A 24,713-nucleotide genomic window follows, 5' to 3' on the forward strand; every position below is an offset into this window, starting at 1 on the left:
CAGTGTTTGTCGAACGACCCTGGTCGGGAACGTCAGGGTGGGGGCTGGTATTGCGAGGATTCACCAGCTTGTCACACGTAAATTCCGTCACACGCTCGAAACCATTTGGGCCTTGTGTTTGACACGATGCATCAAGGCATTTGGGTGGTTCTGTAAAATCTGAAGTGTTGTGGTGCAGTGAACACGTTGAAAATGCCGATTTCATTGCACTTGGGAAAGGCGAGTTTAGGTTCAGTTTTTTGGCGAAATTTTCTAGATTCCTTTCGGTATACGGACGCTTTACCTTGTCTGTTGTGACGTGCATGTTACCAGTCGGTGTTCGAATGCGTGACGTTTTTTCGGAAGAGTCATATGATGGTACAATGGTGGTATATTTTCTCTGAGATCTCGTTTGGAAAATAGGCTTACTGCGGGAAGACTTCGCGTAACTGTGATGGGTCAGTTGAAAAGCCTTCCGCTGATGAGGTATGAACATGTTTTCATCGTATTCTTTGAAACGGGTAATCATCTCTTCCCTGATCTTTTGCCATGATTCGTCGTTTTCAAATATGTGTGCCAGGTAAAACTTGAATGCCTCACCGGAGATGTAGTCAGTGAAGTTGATGATCATCTCCCGTTCCGACCATGATGCAGCGGTTGCGTGGTGCTCGAACAGGTCGAACCAGTCCTCTACAGATCCATCGTTCGCTGCTTCGGTGTACTTGGGAATGGGAAGGTCATCTGATGCTGCTGTCATGATGCTTGGTGGTCTTGGTGGTCCACGTTCTTCTGTGGTCCGCGTTCGGTCACTGCGTCTCGCTGAGGTCTTCGATGATGATGGCCGGGAGATGAAGTGGTTGCGAGGTCTTCATCCTGCCGACTCGTGTGACGCTATGATGAGTGGGAGACGTGGCCTGGCTCATACGCCATGTTTATTCCATCTCACTTCTTCCTTCTCTGCCTCTACGAACCATCGCTTCATACGTCACACACACACACACACACACACACACACACACACACACACACACACACACACACACACATATATCACAGATATATATATATATATATATATATATATATATATATATATATATATATATATATATATATATACAGAAGAATAACTTCGGTTGCCGCAAGGTTATAAATATGAAAGTAGATGCGCTTTCACATAACAACTGTTTATTGTGCCGACGCTTCGACGAGAACCCCGTCTTTTTCAAGGCATTATGCCTTGAAAAAGACGGGGTTCTCGTCGAAACGTCGGCACAATAAACAGTTGTTATGTGAAAGCGCATCCACTTTCATATATATATATATATATATATATATATATATATATATATATATATATATATATATATATATATATCGTGGGTTGCCACGTCCCATGCCATAAAATTTGTAGCTACTATCTATTCAGTTTGACAACCCTTCAGGGGGGCGAATTATGAGGTGATAAGGAGAGGACACTGAAACCCCCTTTGGGTTACAGTGCCCCCTCCATATTTCTCTATGTATATGGCTTTATTTTGCCCCTCTTTAGTACCCAGGGGCCACTCCCCGCCCCCTTGTGCTGGGCACGCCTATGCATAAGCGCCATCAATCATTGCAATGAAATCTCGCGTGTAGATATCTGCATCAACAATGATATACCTTGAATTCAAAAGACACGAGTGCTTTATGGTGATTATTACCGCTGTTGTTCATTCGTTTCAATTTGCGTTGTACCGGCAAACGTTTTAAATCGCACGCGCTCAAATTTTTACATTTATTTTTTTTGTTCGTTGAAGTAAAATATTTTGCGCTTTATGTCTTTATGTAATACATATATACGTATACTTTTTTCATATATAAATGCATTACCAAAGTTTTTTAGGGCGAAAATGCGATGTATATCTGCGGGGCTGTAACCATGATATTTGTTTACACAATTATGGGCGTGCTGCTCGCTGGTCGGGCGCCTCGTTGGGGTCGGTTTTGCATCAATTTTTCTCCTGTTTTGAGGTGTGCTTGCATCTGTGTTTGTGGTTTGTGTTCTGCTGGTGCTGCTTATTGAGAAGGTGAGCTATACTCGAGCGAGGACGTGTGGCGTCGTATTGTGGAGCACTTGTCAGATATGTACCACATTTCTGCTGTCAGTGCTTTCTCAACAACGAGAGCCTGACAACGACGACGTGCTATGTTTTTTGTAATGTGTGGACGATAAGTGAGGTTTGTTAACGTAGCAAACTTATTTGTGTGTGTCATTTCATCAGGGTAAAGGCAAATTTGCGGGAAGGTAAGCGCGGGCGAGTTTTTTCTTTCGATTGAAGCATGCTTGGGTGTGTGAAGCAGAAAGCGTGTGCGTGTGCAGTGGGAATTCACCGGCAGATTTGAGCAGAGATATGGGTGGTGGCAAAACCATTTATTTTACAAAAAAGGAGGTTCGCAGCGACTGCCTCATAAGAGGACGGCACCCACAACGAGTAGTTGAGGATCCCTAGTACGGGACCCCATGGGCGTCAGCTGCGGCCTGGGCTCGTTGAACCAAGGCATTTTGGGCCTGAAGGTTAGAGCAGCCAAGCATGCAGGGTCGCCTCCCACTGCTCTCTGGTAGGGTTAGGTATAGGGCGTAGAGCAGGGTTGCACGGGCAGGCCCACACCATGTGGTAGATGGTCGAAGACTTCTCCCCACAGTGTGAGCAGCCTCCGGAAAAGGCGGGATCGAAATGTGTGAGGGCTGCTGGGCACAGCATAGTGTTCGTGAAGAGTTGGAGTAAAAGCCGCTCTTCCACTTCACTTAGGCCTTTGCATGGGCTTGGATAAAGACTGTGATCAAATCGGTAATAGTCCACAATTTCGCGGAAAAAATACACCAGATTGAATTCAAGAGCGTCCTGATTGGGGGAGGTGAGAGGGAATACCCGTTGAGAGAGCGCGCGGGCAGTGGCGTCAGCTGTCTCATTATCTTCGAGTGCCATGTGAGCAAAAGCCCAGAATATACTGCAGGGCACAGGGATTCCCTGATAGTGCGAACGTTGCAATAAGCGGTAGGCCAGGTATGCGACACAGCCGTTCACGATGTTTCGACAGGCCCCTCGAGAGTCGGAGATGGTGATTTGAGACCTGGGGTGACAAGCGTCCAATGCAATGGCAACTTCCTCCGCATGAATTATGTCCCGGCATCGAAACGTGAGCCCGTTAACTGTTTGGTTCTCGTGTACTACAGCGGCCCTGTACCAGCCCCCAGGGTGTGGGCAAAGGCGTCCACGTAGAACACGTTGGGTTTTGATCAATCATAGCGGGCGAGGGCTTCCGCCCGCGCCAGGCGCCGGCTATTGTGGTCTTTTTTTGTCATATTGTTTGGAAGAGGATGCACTGGGAGTATGCAACTCCACTCGAATCGGAGTTGAACGCGATCTTCTGTGATGTGAGTGTGTTGTATGTGTAGGCGCGCTAATAGGCGGCGTCCCACTACCATCTCTGAAAGTCGAGTGTAATGATTTGTGAGGTGGGCCTTTCGAAGCTCCCGAATTGTGGCGGCGCCCGCCTCTGTCAGCAGTGGTGTTGCAAAGGAGCCCTGCTCACAATGGACCAATATTTTGGTTAAATAATTGTTAGGCAATGACGGCGTTTGTTAGCTGTAAGTGTTGATCAAGTCTAGGGCGTGTATGTTTGGATCTGTTAATTTGAGGATTTCTTTCTGCATGCCTGTTCATGTTGTGTGCTATAGGAGTGAACGTGTCTAACACAGTTTCATATGTTGTACGTCCTTTTTCAAACTGCTCTCTGAAATTCTTTTGAGTAGTCGAACGAGGTGTTCTGTGATTTCAGCTGCCTCAGCAAGGCCAGCGACAAGGCGGATTATATTTGCTACCATCACCGGTGCTGTCTTGACTGCCTTCCTCGAGTGGAATCCACCTGTCAACCAGTCTACAACAAGAATTGTTCCAGCGTACCAGATGCCGCTTCTGGACGAAAGCGTCTGGCCCATCTGGCAACGCGGATCAACTTCCAAGGCAATTGGAGATACCGTCGGCAGATATAAATCACCGCCTACCGCCTTCCAATTTGGGCACGACACCGCTCCGAGAATGGCGTACTCACCCATGATGCTCTTGCAGGTCAGTAATTTGAACCATGCAGCTTGTGTTAGGAGTAGCAATTACTGCCTGCTAGCGGTGTCGTGCCCACCTTGTCTGACCGAATTGACGCGACAGGCGAAATACTTCTCGTCTGGCATGTCTGGCTATTTAAGTGATCTTCTACTCATGATTTTGGGTGACGTAGAAACGAATTTCCGGAGCCCTCCACTACGGCGTCTCTCATAATCATATCGTGGTTTTGGGATGGTAAACCCCACAAATCAATCAATCAATCAATCAATCAAACGAATCCTGGTCCTATGAACAAAGTAGAAGCTGATGCGTTTGCCCAGGCCCTAAACACCATAACAAAGCTTGAAAAAGATCTTGCCGCTTTGTCAACAGAATTGAAAAACAGTGCTGAAAGGCAGGCTGCCGCTTATGAAGAAATTAAGGTATTAAACGCTAGACTAGAGGCACTTGAAAGTACAACACCACTGGGTGATCGGCGAACCATGGCAAATGCTGATGTTGTAGGCATGGTGTCCAAACAAGTGACGGCTATTACGACTCAATCTAACGACACGGAAAACAGGATGCGGCGTTCTAATCTGGTTTTCTTAGGCCTAGATGACGATCCCAAAGAGGATTGGACTGCGTCCAAACAGCAAGTAATTAAATTTTGTGCAGAAAAACTGGGCGTTACATTGTCATGTGATAAATTTGAGCTTGTACACCGACTTGGCAGGTTTGCTGCAGGAAAATCAAGGCCTCTGATCGCCAAGCTAACTTTCTTCAAAGATAAAGAGCGCATTTTGTCTTGTGGACCGAAGCTTAAGGGAACGGCGTTCTCAGTTCGAGAAGATTTTTCGCTGGCAACTCGGCTGGCCAGGCAAAAGCTGCTTGCGTTTGCAAAAACACTGCATAAATCATTTAGGCATTCAGTTGACAAACTACGAATCGGCTCCGTGACATACGTCTATGAAGGTATCGCTGGCTCTGTCGCCGAGCTAAAAAGACAGCTACGCCAAAACACGTGTGCCGATTCTCTAACAATAAAGCCAGATCGCAATTTAGTCATTATCAGTGTCATTTGCAAACACACGAAGCCTTATGTCAAAGGTTGATCTCATTTCAAGCTATCTTGATGATTCTGACTCAGATGTTATCGCCTTCACCGAGACTTAGCTGTCTCCCGCAGTATATGACACCGAAATCAGTGCTCTTACTAGTATCTATAATATATACAGGTACGATCGCACTTGCAAGAGGGAAAGTGGTGTTTTATTGGGCGTCAAAAAAGTATTCCATCATTCCTTGTGAACACAAACTCTGATATCGAAATTGTCTGGACTGCCTGCAAGATATTCTCAAATAATATATTCGTCGGCTGTTGTTACCGTCCACCTGATTCAAACAGCTCTTTTAACGATCAATTGCGCATTAGCCTAGAGAAAGCATCCGGGGTCTTCCCCTCAAACATTACTTATTTATTTGGTGACTTCAACTTCCCGTCAATTGACTGGGACAAAATTTCTTCGTCATGTAACGTATCACCTGAATTCATTCATTTGACTTTGGACTACAACCTCTCCCAAACTGTATCCCAGCCAACCAGTAGTTCAAATATACTGGACCTTATTCTTACAAGTCATCCTGAAACATTAGTAAACATAGAACATGTAGATGGTTCAGCGATCATAGTTTTGCTTCAAGTCATTTTAAACATACCTTCTCCCGTTACTGATATGTTGTCGAAAATCATTCGTAATTACAATGAAGGTAATTACATCGCAATAAATAGTGGACTAGAAAACTTTTGGGAGAATAAAATGCTGCCATCTTTTCACAGTAGGTCAGTTGAAGAAAATTGGCTGATGTTTAGGAAAAAGATGTCCACATTAATAGATATATACATTCCTTGCATTAAGATCAGTAACTGTACATCTAATCCTTGCTTCACTAAAACCTTTAGCCGTATGAAAAATAAAAAGAAGCGGATGTATAAGCACGCCAAACGCGTAGGAACACCATCAGCACGGACTGATTACAAGGCCTACCCTAAATCATACTGCTCCGCTGTGCTCGAAAAGGATAAATACTTTTCAAATGATCTACCACAATTACTCAAGAACAATCCAACAAAGTTTTGGAAAACATTGAGCCCAAATCAAGAAAGTTCACAAATCGTCTTGCACAATGACAACGCAGTTGCCCTTTCTGAGAGTGAGTGCTCTGCGGCTTTCAATTCCTTTTTCACGTCCGTTTTCACAAGTGAGGATAGCTCAGCGGTACCGCTTGCGCATGATTTCGATTATAATTACATGGCACCAATAGACATTGCCATCGAGGGCATTGCTTCGCAAATAAAAAAATCTTGAATTATCTTCATCGTGTGGGATTGATGGAATAAATTTTAAGATACTAAAAAACACCATATCTATATCAAGCATCATCCTGTTTGACATCTTCAGGCAGTCCTTATCGTTGGGTGTCCTTCCTTCTGACTGGAAAGTAGCAAAGGTAGTGCCTATCTACAAAAATGGAAGTAAAAATCCATGTGAAAATTACAGGTCCATCTCACTTACCTGCATTTGCTCAAATTGCTAAAACACGTCATTGCTTCGCATGTTTACAAACATCTCGAGTCGAATAACTTCTTTTTTTCGAATGAACCCGATTTGAGAAAGGGACTTTCTTGCGAGACACAATTACTCGAATTTACAACAGATATTCACCTTAGCATGAATCACTTCTCACAAACAGACTGCTTATTTCTTGACTTCTCGAAAGCGTTTGATCACGTTGCACATTGCCGCCTCATATCAAAACATTCAGCTCTAAAATTGCACTCCTCTACATTGTCATGGCTGCGTAACTTTCTATCTAATCGAGAGCAATTTACTTTTGTTAATGAAGTCGATTCCCGTAAATCTATCGTTGCTTCTGGTGCGGCGCAGAGTAGCGTCCTTGGGCCTCTGTTGTTTTTAACCTATATAAATAATCTTCCTAACAACATCACCTCTCACATACGAATATTTGCCGATGACTGCATGATTTACCGCCCAATAACCAACATTAATGACCATATCACGCTTCAACGAGACCTAGAAATAATAAACCAGTGGTGTAACACATGGCTCATGACACTAAACGTGTTGAAGTGTAAAATTATGTCTTTCACCCGCAAACCTGTTACTTCACAGTTTTCTTATTACATCAACAGTAATGTCATATCACCGACCATGACCTATAAGTATCTAGGCGTGCACCTTACACCTAATCTATCATGGTCAGAGCACATAACTTGCGTATGTGCCAGTGCATCCAAATCATTAGGATTCTTGCGCCGAAACATGCGCAGTGCACCCTCCCCCTTGCGAAAACTTGCGTATCTAACTTTTGTGCGACCACAGCTTGAGTATGCATCTCCAGTTTGGTCCCCACATCAAAAATACCTTAACGAAGCATTAGAAATCATTCAGAATAGGGCAAGCCGTTTCATATTGCTCACAACTATAGTAACCTGTCTAGTATCACGCAAATAAAAAATAAACTATCTTTACCGTCGTTAAGTACCCGCCGTAATATTGCATTGCTGTCATTGTTCCAAAAGGTCCTTCACTCTGATGACTTATCACTACCTTGTTTGAATCATCAAGTCTATACATCGCGAAGATTGCACAACACTCTCAGTTACGCCCGCCTATATGGTGCGACGCAATCATTCAATTTTTCCCCACTACCTCGTGCTATTCGTCTCTGGAACAGCTTACCAGACAACATTGCTTCACTTAGAGACCTTGACACTTTTTGTCTTCAATTGAACAAACATTTTTCCACACACTTGGCTTAGTATTCTTGATTTTTTAATAGGGAAACTTCTTTTTGATAAGCTATTGTAAGGGCGCTTTTCAAACTGATGGCGTCTGTCTCTTCATACCACTGTCATACATTTCTTAGTTTTCTTTACAATGACGTAATTGAATGGTGGCTGTTATAACGTTTATTGCGCCTGTACTTCGTATTATATTACGCCTACGCAATATTTACTATGTCGTGCGTAAATAATTTTTTGCACATATAGTTATCTGTTAATCTTTTTTCTACTTGTTATTTTATTCTACTGCCCTGTAATTGTACACTGTGGAAATCTTCCTTTACAATGTATTGAATTGTACTGTATAACCCCCTCACCCTATGCCTCTTACGGGGCCTGTGAGGTATTCTCAAATAAAAATAAATAAAAAGTATGCCGCTGTATGCATCCCTGCCGGCATGCATCTTTAAACTACCGTGTTACTCGAGTTCGCGTGTTCGCGTGCAGCATGTTGCATTGACTTAGGTAAGGCTCGCAAAGCTTGCACTTAACGTTTAGGTGTTTATGCAACCCGTTTAGTCAAATTTGAGCTTACGGTATACATCCGCCACATAGGTTGCCTGGTGCGGCCGGAACCCACGAATATTGAGATGTTCGTAAAACTTCAACTCTATTTTCGAAGAAATTTCTCATGGCTAATTGTGGCCGAATTGATGTAACTTAACTGTGTGAGCCCTAATTGAATCATTAGTCCATGGGGTCGAGCACATTTGATTTTATTCAGCTTGTTTTCACTGTGCTTAGATTTTGTTATTTTGTTGTGGTTTATTAAATATTGTATGCGCCTCGCCCAACCTTGGCGTTCAAACTTTGCTAAACACATTTACGTGTACGAACAATAAAAACAGTTTAGACCACCACATTCAATGACATATTCTAATAGATGACAAGCTTAAACGCGTCTCGTCAGAAACACACATGAAAACATTAAACAAAACCACACACTGGCCCCGAATAAACGCACAATGTTTGTCACTTGTGAATAAGACTGCTATGCGGAGGTCAGAACGTCATGCTTTTATTTGCTTTTAATCGTGGTCAGCATGTTGTTTTAATTGTCTTCATATCAGATGACAAGCTTAAGTAAATTCTCTAAGCATGCGCTACGCATGTTAAAAGAATCCGCGGTGTTTCAAGGAATGAAGATATTATTTATTGCTACACACTTGCAGTAATGTCATACAACATGGTATGCACACATATGGCATGCACGTGTTACTGTGAACATGTATAATTGGGCAATGTATTTATCTGAGAATCATGAATATATACTGCATGTCTGCAAGCTGTTGGCATTGAAGCAAATATACAACTTCAGAAATCACTCTCATGAAATGTTTATTCTGTATTGCTAAATCGCGGTCAATAGCTTTCAGGATTCTGGTTATCGGTGATTGTTCCAGAAACTTGCGTGCTTTATTTGGATGGTATGTAGATCAAGATGGGTGCCTTGTATGTCTTAGCTTTTCCATATTTGTTTTCCATTATTCATTAGACAACTTGTAATGAGGGGTATGTGAGGGATGAGTGAGGGGCGCTGTATTTTTAGACACCTGGAATTATTGAAACTAAGAGCCATAATTTAGCAGCAGACAATAGTGATTTAAGGAAATCAATTTTTGATATTATATGTATAATTGTCTCAATGTAAGCAGCCGGAAGAAAGTTACATTAGCTGTGTTGAAAATTAAATTTGTAATTTAATTTTATATGTTACCACCAATGGATACTTAATGAAAGTGCATACCATCATGTTAGTGCTGTCCAATCACTGAATCGGCATGTATACGCACTTTGTAGGGGCGCCATTCAAACATATTTAGTGACACATCTGTAATGTGGAAATCGCACATTCTTTCGTAAGGTTGCAGCTGTGTTTGCCGAGAACATCGAGGAAGTCTTTGTTGTAACATATCTGGTTTTGTACATCCTGCTCTTTTAAAACACATTGTTTCTGATCATTCTAAAAAGAGTGCCAAATTCAGCTTCGCTGACGGACACATGTCAATAAATTGTTTTTTCTTTCCCCGAGTCGCAGCCAATACATGCTCGTCGTAGGAAAAGAGTGTGGAAGATGTCTGGACTAGCCTGTCATCAATGCTGGCTCGTGGTAAAGTTCGCTGCTGATGCATAGCAGCTACGCATGGCTTCTGTTTCCTGTGGAAAGAGAACTTCACAGAGTCAAGTGGTAGCTGTATTCAGGGAGCACAAAAGTTAAGGTTGTTCAAAATTAACCCTTTTGTTTTTCCTTAAAAAAGAAGTCAGTGCTGTAAGTTATGTATGTAAAAGCCACACTTGCAGATAGCTATGTATCCAGGGGGACGCAATGTGAGACAATCATTATCTCCGCTAGCGGTGCTATTGAGTAAAATTCATTATTGAACTTAATAGTGATTGCAAATATTTGAGCCAGTCACATTTCTACATAACTTCACTTGTAAGTATTCTAGCATGCCTGCACTCAGATATCCTGTTTGAAAGTTTAGTTACGGCTTGCATTGTTATGTGTGTGGAACAGGGAGCCCAAGCACAGACTCCCTGATTTGATGCATTCAATCTGACCATGGGTCGGAGGCATGGGCAAAAAATTAAAATGGTTAATAATTTACTATTCGCTGGCGATAGGAAGAACCGACTGCTCGTTCCACCAGGGAGTAATAGTTTACTGATTCTTACTGCCTTGTATGCGTAACCACGAAAAGCTAAATTAAACTTTGGAACGGGATATCTAGGAGCATCAAGATAATCAAAGAATTTTCCCAAGTGAGACTGTGTAGAAACACGACTGCCTTTAACTTTTCAATGCAGACATACCCGTTTACTTTGAGTGACTAAAATTTTAATATTCTTAGTTGATTGGACAGATGACAGCATTACTTTCTTACTTTGTGTCCCCCTGGACACAATCTGCCAAGGTGCTTTTTTCGGTTCTTAAGGCTGAGTTTTAGTTCAACTCGACAGCACATTTATGCATGTGTCAGTGCTACTTACTAAGCTCTTTACTGCATATTCATTTTTTTTCAAGATCTACTGAGTGAGTTGCCCGCCAGACTCGCATGTCATGTTTTATTTCATGTCTTATGTGCAATTGGCCATTTAAAACACTTTTTGTGTTGTGATAAAAAGTAGAACAATAATGATTTTATCTTCACTGTAACCTTCACTAAACGTTTTATTTTAATACGTTTTTGTAACCTTAGTTATTTAATTGTCCTGGGGAAGTTCATTTCATAAGTGCAAACAAGTGATTTCCTACTGTCACACTTCATCACACCTAACTTTTCTAATACTTAACCATGTAGGATATTTTACAGTGATACATACTCATGTTTAGCATTGTTATTGATAACTGATAGAAGGCATACTAGAATATTTTAAAGTGAGTTTATGGATTGGGGGGAGGGGTTGAATGCAGAATTTTTCAACTACATAGTAATATCTGCTTGCTTTGTTTAATGTTAAGTGTAATGAAAATAATGTTTACTGAGGTTAGCGTGTTAGTCACGATATAATTATCAGGGAAACTATAGTGGAGGGCTTCAGAAATTTCGTTCCCTGGAGTTCTTTAAAATGCACTCACGTCTAAGCAGACAGGTGTCAAGTATTTCCTCCTTGATCGGAATTGTGGCCGTGACAGCCGGGGTTCGATTCCGTGGCCTTCATTTCGGCAGTCAAAGATTACGTGAAGGATATACTGGTTGTGGGCGGTGATATTGCGTCCATGATGCACGTTAAGTACAACAGTTTGGTGCCAACCGGGCATCTTTGCTAGTGCACTGGTGTTGTTTTTCGCATTTATAATTTACTGCAATATTTATTTATTTTATCAAGACGCATTTCTGAGCAGCTCTGCGTAGTGTGTGCTGGTGTTCAACACATTCCTAATTTCTTGCACTATTTAATGATTGTTGCATGTATCCTGAATTAGGTGTGAAGTTATGATTGTTCCTTCATTTGCACTCTGTCAGGCTGCCTACACTTTATATTAGCCTGTAAAGTCCAATAAGTCACTGTGATATACTTTGCATATCATACATCAGATGGCTATTTTGGGTGGGCAGAGTTTATATAAGTAGCCCATAGTGTTTCGAATGCATTGAAAACTGCCTTGGGATCAGAAATTACTGTTATGAAGAGTGGGATAGTCAGAAAGTATAGTTGAAGTTCCTTAGATAAACTGGCCGACGTTTCGATAAGAGGACCTATCTTCGTCAAAGGCACCTTGTCATATTTCGCGTGTTGCCTACATCATTTCTGCCTCCATCGGAAATGCAGCCGACGCAGACGGGATTTGCTCCCGTGACCTGCGGGTCAGCAGGCGAAAACCTTAGCCACTAGACCACCGCGGCGGGGTGAATGTATGACAAGCATGATTGACGAGTCTTGACATGAACTTCATGATTGCATGCCATAGATGTCATGATTTCATTTTCATGGTCTTGCTGATTTTGTGGTGGTTTTCTTCAGATGACATATAGCAAAACTGGTATGGCATGACATGACTGCGTGGCGAACATAAGTTACTGACTCTAACGTGGAAATCATGACATACATGTCGTGTAAGTGATGACTACGCGCCACGCTCATGGTGCGCACGCGGTCATTTCGCTAGCTTCAAATATACCAAATTGATTATTACGGGACGAAAATGGATGACTGGTGCAAACATAATAATCATGACATGTGTGTCATGTATATTAGGACTACATGCTGCTCTCATAGTGCGCTCGTGGTCGTTTCACTAGCTTTACAAATATCAAATTTGGTATTATGTGACGTCAGTGGATTACAAAGGTATACGGCTGGTGGAAACAGGATAATCATGACATGCGTGTCATAGAAGAACAAGACACATACCATGCTCATGGTGCTCTCACGGTCGTTTTGCTGGCTTCCCATATGCCAAATTTAGTATTAAGTGACTAAGGGCAATGACAGGTCCAAGCATACTAATCATGACATGCGTGTCCTGTAAAACACGACGACATACTACGCTCATAACGTGAGCGTGGCCGTTTTGCTAGCTCTATATATACCAAATTTCGTATCACGTCACGAGAGTAGAGGAAAAAGGTAAATGACACCTCTAAACATGATAATCATGACATAGAAGTCATATACGGCATAATTTGCGTGGCCTTGTAACGTTATGCTGTTTTAATGTGAAATATTAACCTTCCTCATTTGCGCTTCGCATATCATCAATTCCCACTGTACGTAAGATCTGCCAATTGTTCTGTGTATTTACTCAATAGGGGCATTCAGGCATTGTATGGTCTATGCTGCTAAAATAGCATAGTCTACTGGTTGGCACTGCAAATTGCCTAGACTTGTTCCTTCAGTTATCACTCCCATACACCTCCGTCATTAAGGTAAAATTTTAATTACGTATGGTCAGTATGAATTGAATAAGTACTAAGAAAGGAGCATTGGCTTTAAAAGAAAATTGAGTAGAATGACTGGTATAAACATCCTTTTGTGGTTCTCAGAAAGTGGGCGACGTTAGTGACATTGCAAAGGATGCGTTTTAGGGAGGCATATTTTCAGAAAAAAAAAAGACCATGAGAAATGTTTCAGAGGCTCGTTCTGCAGACAAATTCGCTTATATATTTTGACATCCTATATAATGATACATTAAATTGGAGAAGCCACATTGATAATGTGTACTCCAAGGCAACACGGGCCATGGGGTGGCTACGGAAGCTCGCAAACCGTAAAGCGGGTTCCAGAAGAGATGCGCTAATAATTATATATAAACTTTATGTGTGGCCTTTAATGGAATTCGAATGTGTATTGTTTTCTGACAGTGCAGCTTATAAAATGAGACCTCTAATACTGCTGGAAACAGAAGCGTTGCGTTTGCGTCTGGGTCTCCCAAAGTTCATTGCAAACAACGTGTTGTATATGGAAGCTCGCCTACCTTCTTGGCTAAATAGCTTTAAAATTCTAACTGTGCAAGCATTATTAAAGATATACAGGTCACGCCAAAGACACTCATTTTACGTTTTAATTGAAGAACCAACTTTATTCTTCGAAAAACATTGGTCGTGACTACGCACCCCGCAAATCACATTTGCACAAGCGATGCTACAGCAACTGACCGTAAAAATTGAACATATTGGTCCGATAGACAACCTAAAATCAATGCTTAGCATACAATTTGATTATATATTTTCTCTTAACGCGAAACAATGGGCACATATAGGTACCTAATTAACGTGTTAGCAGATTATCTAGCTCACCTGGAGATAAGCAACTTTATTGCGACTGATGCATCTGTGCCAAAAGAAAAGGCTGGGGTTGGCATTTTCTCTCATTCTTTTGACTTGTCCTTTTCAATTCGACTCCCAGATTATACCCTTGTATTTATTGCAGAATTATTGGCTATTGTTCTTGGCCTACGCAAACCGCCCTCAAGCGAATCATCAGCAGTGATCATTACAGACTTGTTATCAGTTTGTAATGCACTTTCTGTGGCAGTAAATGCAGAACTGATGAATACGTTTCGGCATTTAGTACGAAAAACGTAAAAAAACTGCATTTGCTATGTGTACCGGGCCACCGCGGATTATATTTGAACGAATTGGCGGACTTTTTAGCAGCAGTATCCCTGAGTGGGCCCACCATCCCAGTTTTGCCAGATACGGCTTACGTGACAGCGCTAAGGTTCCGAAATGCTTGTTTGCAATGGGGAATAGGTGATTTGGATAAATTCAAAGATTTCGAGCATTTAAGGTGTTGCTGGAATAAACAGTGGTGTGTATCTCGCCAGTTAGAGGTCATTTATACCAGATTGCGCTGTACAGTCCCACAACTAAATTACTACCTTAACCAAGCTAAACTCAAGGCATCACCGCTGTGCATTTTTTGCAACTAAATTGAAACAATTTAATATTTTTTTATTCTGTCGTCGTTACTCTTATCAGAGAAAAAGATATTTAGTAGCCCCTTTACAGAAGTTAGGAATACAAGTAAATGTATCAGTTATTTTATCACTTGGCGGCACTTCATTTGGTTACTGCCGCAGGGATATATACTCCATTGTGTTTGACTACATCAATGCAACTAAAAGATTACCGCGCTAGTGAACCATAACGTTCTCAGATAATTAGTTTATAATTCGTACCTCTATGACTGTCACGAACAATAGATGGTTCGACCACTTGCTCAGCAACGATTGTTGTTTATTGGCAGTTTTATCTAACTTATTTTTTTCACATTGGCTTTAATTTCATTTTAGTTTCATTTAGGTATTCTGCCGCCCGGTTCTTGTCCCATCCCCCTCTGTGGGTGAGCACCATCCATCTGAGGTCATCAGCATCAGCACTAGTGTTCTCAGGCAGAAGAGGGGGAAGCAGGCCGTATGCGTGACGGCTCCATTTTATGTGGCGTGGCTTCACTTCAGCTATTGTTAGCATCTGAGAAGCCTACTAGGATGCCGGCCTGCCTGCCCAAAAGTTCGACGGAAGCCGGTGGACCCTTTGTGAACCACTTTGAACCTTCGAAGAACCAGTGGAAGCATGGACACACCAGCATCGACATGGCAACCATGAACAAGATCGCGCCGCTGATACAGCAACCAAAATATCGGCTCAAGCTAAGCTGGGACTTGTGCTCGCAATGATGATATTCATCTTGAGCATTTTTACCGTGTACGTCACCACATAGGTTGTGCTGGTTATCACCCCGTACGCCCTGTACTTTCTTTTCATCACGGAAGAGATTGCATCTGCACATCCACCACCTGGGTGAAGTGGAATGCAGCATTGAGGCCACCGGTGAGGCACTGTAGTGTCAGCACCGAGGCGGGTTTTCCCCACTTCCATCGGCGGCCTCTTTGATACGTGAGATTGCAGACCTTCATGCGCTCACGTGCCGCCGGTGAACTGGCGGCGCAACGTGTGCGTCATAACTATTTCACCTAACACGTTTTTAGGCATTGGCATTGCCACACTGGAGCAGAAGATGAAATTATACGCCGATAAAATGTTTACATTACGGTCTTTTGTGCCATGTTCTACTTTTCTACCTGGGTTGTATGCCATGGTGGTGGAAAAAGTTTGACAATATTTTAGATCCTTGATAATGGGAAAATAATGTCTCTATAGAGGACAAAGTAAAAGCCGACCACAAATAATAGTCAGATTTTCAGCTCGTATTCCGCTGACTGATCACTCTACGCAGCGACAACGATGTCGAGCCAACTGTTGCTTCAATTTAAGTGAAGTGTTTGATTTATGAGGACCGACACCAGCTTTTCCACTTAAGAGAGCCTCACTAGCTATTGGTTAATGATAGACAGCACTGGATCCACAACTGATGTTTTAGATAGACAGTACGGCAGATGGCCAGCACTGAAACCATAACTCACGTTCCACGCGTAGGGCCTATTTAAAAAGCAGTTCCAAGGCCTGACTTGGCTCTGTGGTAGAACGTTTGATTGCCACGCAGAATACTTGGGTTCGATTTCTACTGGGATCCTGACATTATTTATTGCATTCGTTGGGTAAACGCTGCCGGTGTCAGGTTTTTCCTAATGTTCACACGTTAAAATTGGTCATGTGTGTTCTCATCGTTCCTGGGTAGATGTCAAGTTCAATCACCTGTGGCACATACCCAAGTCTTCGCGTATGGGTCACTGTCTGGTGGGAGGCGTTTGACGAGGTATGCGACGGGAGTGTGACACCATTCATTTGTTGACCAGTGCGTCAAATTCGTCATACCATCTTACGCTCCCATAGTAATTTTTGTTCACTCCAAGCTAAGGGGTTGATCACGAGAAAGCGGCTAGATACAGAGATAGATAGATTGATAGATGGATGCACAGATAGACGTCAAAAGTGCTTAGAGTACGTAAAGAAACGCTTCGCATATAAAAGATAATATGTGTACTCGATTTCAGCATCTCGGCATCGCTTGCCTCACGCTCATGAGCACTGGCCAAAAAGGGGCGGTGTTGGGGGGGAGAGCGGTGGTTGCTGTTATCAATTAATCGAAATGTTTTAATCGAACAATTCAATGAGTTTAGAGATGCAAATTGATAATGAATAATCAATAATTTGTTATTAATTTTTACCATCTCTAGCTGACAATGTTCGCGACCTTTCCCGGTTAACGGCCCGAGAGGCAAGAGGCGGGAGAGCAAGGCGCACGGTGCAGCATGGCATGGCAGCTTGGTCAAGATAGACGGTACTTTAAAGAAAAAAAAACGCAGGGAATTTAGTTGCGTCATATTGCGGTCACCGCTCACACATCCCGACTTATTTCGCCAGCTTGTGTCCGTGAGAGATGTCCCGTTTGGCAGGTTCTCCGTGCAAGGAAACTAAAACCTTCCACTGAGTGCCAGCCCAGTATTCTACCACTGAGCTACTCCGGTGCTTTAACTAAAACCTTCCAGGTAGACAACGAAAAGAGTAATTTTCGCAGTTATTGAACGTAATACGCTCAATTCTTTACCAGTGGGGTCAGTCTTCACTTCGCCAAGGCTAGAGACACGTATAATATCTGTAAACTGTTGCGCGTAACAGACACGGACACGAGTACGGGGACACACACGGAGCGTACATGGAGAAGGTTTTCAGGCTTTACTTTCGCTTTTAACGAGAATTTGCTGGGAATACACCTGCAAATTCTGCAACAGAAAGCACGTTAGTAAAAAGGCACATGGAAGAGTCACGAAGACTAATTATGAAATGGAAGCGCACAACGTTGAAGCAGACGGAAAGACAGGGACAAGCGCTATGTATCACCGTCATGTATCACCAACTCGCCCAATCAACCATTTTGACAAATCACGAAGAACGCCCCGCCGTGGTGGTCTAGTGGCTAAGGTACTCGGCTGCTGACCCGCAGGTCGCGGGTTCGATTCCCGGCTGCGGCGGCTGCATTTCCGATGGAGGCGGAAATGTTGTAGGCCCGTGTACTCAGATTTGGGTGCACGTTAAAGAACCCCAGGTGTTCAAAATTTCCGGAGCCCTCCACTACGGCGTCTCTCATAATCAAATGGTGGTTTTGGGACGTTAAACCCCACAAATCAATCAAATCAAGAGTCACGAAGAATATTTGGACAATAAAATGCGTGGTGACAAGTCTGTGCGTTTAGGTATTCAGCCACAAAAGGAAAATGTAGTTCTCAGAGCATACGTGTTTTATATGGCATAGGGGAACAACGCCCCCTCCAGCTACATTGTGACACACGCGTTATTGCTCCAGGTAGGATGAACGATATCGCGCTTGTATCAGCTTGAGACACTCTATCGTAATATTCTCGAGTGTTTTCGAAAGATCTGATCAGATTGTTGGAGTTGAACACGTCCTGACACTTACGTGAGCACCAATGATTACACTGGAATTTTTCTACGATAACACATGGCTGTATCACTTCGTTGAGAAGACTATCGGTGACCGACAACCGTGCTCGCCGCCGTAATTGCCCTGCAAGTGTGTCCGCCAAGGTGCAGTACTGCAGTAGTTGCTCGGCTGCTGACCCGAAGGATGCGGGTACGATTCCGACCGCAACGGTCACATTTAGATGAAGGAGATATGCTACTCTTTTCCTGGGTGGTGTCAGTTGTTAGCCCTTTACGGAACGTATTTGTGACGCTAAAGTCCTGAAGGCAACCAGGAAGGTTTCTGCCCAGTTAAGCTAATTACAAATCACTTGAAATAAAGGCTAGGTACAAGACGATGCATATTCCTTCTTTCAGTATATATAGTTGGTTTTTCCACTGAATAAAGTTGACGGAAGGTAAAATTGCACCAATTCAAATAATATACCACACGACGTGTCAGTCTCATTCATCAAAGCAACAAGTGCCTGTGAAGCCTATTTCGGTCTTGATCTTTTGCCCTCTCACCCTGTACCATGACAAACCAACAAGCCTGAGCTACCGTAGTGTCCGGAAAAAACACCGCCGCGCCTTCGCACCTTCGACAAAGGTACCGCCACAGCTGCCCACCTCCTGTCCTTGGCGTGATGATCTCACGCCAAGCCGCTCTTACGCTGAAGCCATGCCAACGCGAAGCTGATGAATGGGCCGCGCGCCTGACTATACTGTAACTGGGGTGACGTCATGCCGAGCTACGATTAACAGCGCAGAAGGTGTGTAGAGGTAGCACCAAGTTGAAATTGGTGTCTCCTAGCAACCGTTGACGTAACAAAAATAAGGCTCCTGCGCATGTGCACTCCTTTGGAATGGTTATAAGGAAACCGCATCTCGTCGTGCTCAGGAAGTTTTGGCCATTCACCACCCCAGAAAGGTACGTATATCCGAAAGAAAGGCTGCTTATCACGAGGCTCCTTGTGTCGGCGTTCGTGAACGTCGCCGTCGATCATTAACTGATCCAGTTTTTGAGGCCAACGAAAGAACAGCCAAACGGTGACGACTACCAGATCAGACTATAACGGGCATGAGAATGAGTGCGACACGCCAAGGAAACGAGACATGTGCAACACTCAAACCAGAGCCGGTGGAGCTCGCCGAGCCGAGTACGACCGGCAAAAAGTCCGTGCGAGCGCCGATGGAAGCAACGCCAAATTTTCTCATGGGTTTCTGGCTCTCGAGTTTAAAAATTCCTGTGATGTATGTGAGAGGCTTTGGTTTAACGCAAATTTAACATCAATCAGCTCCATGCGTCGCAATGAAAGGGCGCCAATGTCTATCAATTTCTACGAGAAATGTTCTTGAAAGAGGATGATGATGGTGAACTGAAGTTTTGCAGAACGTGCCAAGACAGGGCTGTGAGTGGTGCTATTGCAATTAATCGTCAGCAAGAGTTCCTGTACACCCCCACAAGCCTGTATCGGTACCGCGACTCATCGAGGTGAAGATTGAATGATATTGCCTGTAGAGGGCTAGTAGGAAATCATATCTGTCAAGTCGTGCACTCATGCTATGTAAGGAGTGGTAGAAAATACAGAGACTTTTGGAACGCGATCTTCTCGTGCGTACGGCGCTTCCTGCGAAGTGCTGCGTTGATAGCGCGCTCTGGGGCAATGACTTTCATAGGAGAGCGTCGACATGTCAGAAGTGGGATCATGCCACTGAAATGTCTGATCCCGGGACCTCGAGTTTCTGCTCCTCTGGCCGCCAGTGTTTCCTTTTGCTCTCCGCCATCATTCAACTTTGACAACGCGGGTCAGTGGCCAGCATGAATTCAACGGTTCGATGGCTTCATCTTCGCGTCATGTCTATCGACTGTGCTGAAGAATCAAAAGTCTATACTTTGCTCTACTGTACGGGTCCTCAAGCTTGTGTTATTTTGTTCTCTTACAGGACTGACACACAAGCTTAAGCCTCATACGAGGCAGTCAAAGAAAAATTCAACGGATTGTTTGTTCCCCCGGTAAATGAGGTCTACGAGTCCAGCTTGTTCCACAAACGCATTCATCTGCCTGAAGCTTCTGTAGATGCATCCTATACCATTTTAAAGGATGTGTGGAAGAAGAGCAACTACCCTTTTACTGTAGAAGATTGTCTAGAGCACGACATTCGTGCCGTGGGTTTGCTGGATTCCCGGATCAGCTTTGCCACTTCTCGACGCTCAGCATTCCGAGATGCGCTGGCTGAAGGTCGTTCGTGTGAAGGCGCCGAAAAGAAGAACAAGGCGGGAGTTCGCAAGCAGATACTGTCAACATTGACGCTCTTGTAAAGAAGCAAGCCTGTGCCCGTAGCTAAGGCACGTCAAACCGCTACTCTTGTCTAGAGACCAACTTGCATCGGTTGTCATGGAACGCTGCGTGTGACTGCTTACTCGGTGCACTAACACCAAGATTGCCCGGTGAAGAATTCTACATGCAATTTATGCCAAAAGCGAGGACACTTCCCTGCAGTTTGCCGTTCCAGGAAGAAGCGTCTAAAACACATTGAGCTGTTCGCAGTGAACGCCTCCTGTGAACTAGGTCGTTCATCAGCATTGATAGGAATTAACGCGCTCTTCACTTCAATTAGCCTTCAGGTGCTGATGTCTCTGTTGTCTCAATAACGTTCCAAGGATGCCCAGCCTCTTTCAACCCACCAGGAGGCTAGTGATTTCTCGGACGAAAACACAACAGACTCAGCTTCATCGGTACGTTCACCGCAAAGATTACAGGGCGTACTCACTCGATACAACAGAAACTTTACATCATGAATTGTATTGATACCTCTCTCTTTGGTTACGAGGTGGCCATTGGACTCGACGTCATCCACTATCGGCATCATCGGCTTTGGTCCAGGCATAACACCCCAGGCATTTCCTGTGATAGTCCACCTGAACTCCTCATGGGACGCTCTCGTCGGAGACGAATCCCAGTTGTGATCAGAAAGCTCAGGCCAGACTGGCTGTCGGCCAATGAATTTGAAGACATAGACAGAAAAGAACAAGCGCAGGCAAAAAACTTCGATACTCACCGCGCTGAAATGATCCCCGGGCCCCAAAAGAAGGCAAAGAAGTGAAGGTGAAATCCTGCTCAACAAACACACACTTATGTGGTCCAGGTGCCCAACAGTGTCCCAATCAATGACATCTGATCCCAACCGTCAGTTTCCTGTCTACATTATGGACGCCATCATCTGCTTCTCCGAGGAATTCATCCAAGACACCCTCGCCCATGCATACAACAGGCAACAGACTGTTGGATGCTAATGAACATACTACTGAACATCCAGGCCTGGTCGGATGCTCTAGTCAACAGTGAACACAGTCAGGACGTTTCAGCTGACCAGTTTGGAAACAGAGAAGAAGCAGAATGGAAGTGCCCGAGTTTTTGGTGTCCCGGTGCTGAATTTTCACGTAATGAACAATGTCTGAAGACTCCACTTAGGCAGGCTCTCACCTCGTGACTGATGTGTGTTCGTTATAGCCGTGGCTATGGGGTGCTCTTTAACATAATTATTCATGCTCTGGAAGAGGGGTTGCAGAGGGTTCGTAGTAATTCAGAACTGGAGAGTCGCGGACTCGTGTTATGTATCGATTGTAAAATCGATTGTCGTGCATATACGGCGCTTCATGCAAAGTTGTGAGTTAACGGCGTGATATGGTATTGCTCTTAGCGGCAGAGCATCTAGACACCCCCGATAATATCATTCACATTTGACGGCTCAACTACGGATACCGACACGGCAATATAGGATACGGGGGCAGGTCTTCGGGCATGTCCAAACCTAGCATCAGCTTAGTCTTGCACGGCTTGTGCAAGCTCCTTTTTTTCGCACTTGCGCGTGGGGGCATGGTAACAATGTGAGAACTGTACCTTCTCAGCGCACAGCAGTGGAAAACTTCAAGGATGGCCCTGCATAGGTAAGCCCGTTAGGGGGCGAACGTATACAGTTTGAATTGTAAGTACTCTTGTTAATAAAACCACTGATGATGAGGACATATCTTGTGTAAAGTAAAATAAGAACTTAGAAATAGTACTAGTATGCCTAAGTTCCTATTTACCTCTAAACTAATGCTATAATTTAAAAAAGTGATATCTTTCAAGATGAATTACGAAGATACCCTAAAATTTATTCATTGCACAACATCGCTCTTTCATTAAGGTAGCGGTGTTAGTGAACTTGTGAATGAAGTTTGGGGAGCTGCTGAATTGAAAAAAAAGGCCACGGGAGATGTTTTATAGGTGTGATGCTTTCAAAATGGATTACGAAGATCAATAAAATTTATTATTCAAATAACGCCACTCTTTCAGAAAAACGGTATGAGGGTATGTGCGATGATATCGAGGAAACAAACAAGCAAATGTTCTATAGGCGCTCGTGTTCTCAGGTAGATGAAGAAGAAGGACGCATGCGCCATGGTTTCATTTTGTGTGGCAAGGCCTCACCTCACCTGGTTTTACCGTTTCAGAAGTCTGCAAAGCGACCGGTCTGCCTTCCCAAAGCCTAAAGATGCGACGGAAAGTGGTGGCACCTGCACAAGTCGTTGTGAGCCTCCGAAGAACCATTAGGAGCCTCCGAAAGCATGGGCGCCGAAGCATCGGCGGTGGACGCGATGACAGCTCCCTGGTCACAACCAGGCTCCACAGTCATGAACGACATCGACCGCTGCCACCACAACCAACGAATCGGCTCAAGCTAAACTTTGATTTGTGCTCGCTTTGGCGGTCGTCACTTTGTGAACCTTTCCCGTGTTTCCCAGGCTCTTGGCGGTGTTTCCCACCACCACAAGTGCGATGTACTTTTTCTTCATCACGGGCCTGGTCATGTCTTCCCCCCCAACCGCTTTGCACGAGTTGAATTGAATATTAAATGGTATGGCAGTGACTGGTATGGCAGTGACGATGGTATGGCAGTGACTTCGTCATGGTGGCTTTTCCCACTTCAACTGCCTGCCCCTTTATGGCCGACATCAGGGAACATCCAGTGCTGAACTGGAAATTGCGAACTAGGGGTGGAACGGAAACTTGACATTGTTTATATCAAATGTTTTTTTTAACTTTTGCTCTACCATTTAAGAAATAAGTGGTGAAATTAGGCTAATAAAATGTTAAACGCCATTGAGGTCTGAGGATTAACCTTTACACCCCCGGACTCGTTAACGGGCCTCCAATGCGTTGTGCACGAGCTTTCTTGCATTCCTCTCTCATAGTATTGCGACCGCCGTGGCTAGGATAAAACCAATTATCGCAACTAGATAAAAAATGAGCAACCATGGCTGTCTGTACACCGATTTAGGTGTACGTTCAAGAACTAGAATGAGTACAGAATTAAGTTGAAGCCCTGCGTTATACAGCGCCTCTTATTGTGGGAGCAGTGTAACTTTGGGGCTTCAGGCACTATGCAAATCTATGATTTATTGAAATTAATACATTCACCTAATCAACAGAAATCGATACGGTCTGTGTTTCCTGTTTCCTTCCGATGGGTGTGCGGCAATATTACCGCGCAAAAGAGTGAGTAAAGGTGGGGTAAGGGGGTGCGAAAGAAGCAAAAAGTAGCTAGCTTAGCCACAATAAATACAACCAGTTTGCTACCCATCTTCCGCCTTATCCTCCACACCACTCCATACACATAGGGTCAAAGAGAACGGGGCAAGAAAGATTAGGAGAAAAAATGCTGAAGAAAAAAAGAAATCGACGATGTCCAAAGGAATGGAGAGGCCGCTCTCACTACGTAGCTACAGGGGGGCGGGGGGGGGGGGGGGTCAATCAAAGGTTGTCAGGTTAAGCTCCTTAGGAGTACGTGAGGTAGTGGCCTGAGAACTTTTGACACCCGCCTCCCCCTGTACGTGTATGCGACACGTTTGTGGGATTGGGTATTTACCCACGAAGCGGATGAGTTGTACCACTCTTAGAAAAAAGGTTGGTATATTCACCAAGTACTAGCCCGTTACTTGTCACAGGATCCACTAACCAGCTAGTAATTGTAGCTAGTAAAAGTCACCCTAGTGATAGGCACTACTTTATTCGGCCCGTAACAAACACTAGTCCAAATACTACCAGGCTGGTTAAAAGAACTATGTGGTTGGGTAGTTAAAATTACTACGTAGTTGGTGAGTGAATAGTGCTGAGTTGTTAGTTCGAATTGTTAGTTCGAATAGTGCGAGTTGTTAGTTCATTAGTAAATTCTTAGTAGCCCCCACAAATTGAGGTTTACGCCTGTTTTGTTAAATCTTCCTGTGTGTGGCCATATCAATGTGATTCTATTACAAAAATATAAGATAAAAAACGAACTTCAATGGCCCTCGTAAATAATTAATGGCTTTTAATTAGGTCATGTATATATACTGAGGTAAGTGCGCATCACAGCAAAATACTTATAGAAAATTAAAGACATGATCATATGATCAACTCAGATTCC

The 24,713-nt window shown here is 43.7% G+C and overlaps 1 protein-coding gene across 3 annotated transcripts; it reads left to right on the plus strand.

Moving 5' to 3' along the window:
* The first annotated feature begins 2,991 nt into the window (after positions 1-2,991).
* LOC142775897 (uncharacterized) lies at positions 2,992-23,177 on the plus strand. 3 transcript variants are annotated; one of them, XR_012887131.1, is made up of 4 exons: positions 2,992-3,159; positions 3,802-4,091; positions 9,971-10,151; positions 22,762-23,177. XR_012887131.1 is itself a non-coding variant. In XM_075878372.1 (4 exons), the coding sequence occupies exons 1-4, from the start codon at positions 3,135-3,137 to the stop codon at positions 22,798-22,800; spliced, it is 426 nt and encodes a 141-aa protein (XP_075734487.1). In that variant the 5' UTR covers positions 2,992-3,134; the 3' UTR covers positions 22,801-23,177. The 3 variants fall into 3 exon arrangements, 2 of the variants coding, with proteins under 2 accessions (XP_075734487.1, XP_075734488.1); XM_075878372.1 differs by having other exon boundaries at positions 9,971-10,042; XM_075878373.1 differs by lacking the exon at positions 9,971-10,151.
* The last annotated feature ends 1,536 nt before the right edge of the window (positions 23,178-24,713 follow it).

This window comes from Rhipicephalus microplus, chromosome X, assembly GCF_043290135.1.
Source record: "Rhipicephalus microplus isolate Deutch F79 chromosome X, USDA_Rmic, whole genome shotgun sequence".
NCBI lineage: Eukaryota > Metazoa > Arthropoda > Arachnida > Ixodida > Ixodidae > Rhipicephalus > Rhipicephalus microplus.

Bases quoted from the DNA above. Each gene is read 5' to 3' on its own strand.
- LOC142775897 (XM_075878372.1), top strand. From the start codon at position 3,135: ATGAATTATGTCCCGGCATCGAAAC. The intron at 4,092-9,970 runs GTCAGTAATTTG...CCCGAGTCGCAG, and splicing joins CACCCATGATGCTCTTGCAG to CCAATACATGCTCGTCGTAG. The intron at 10,043-22,761 runs GTAAAGTTCGCT...TTACCGTTTCAG, and splicing joins GTCATCAATGCTGGCTCGTG to AAGTCTGCAAAGCGACCGGT.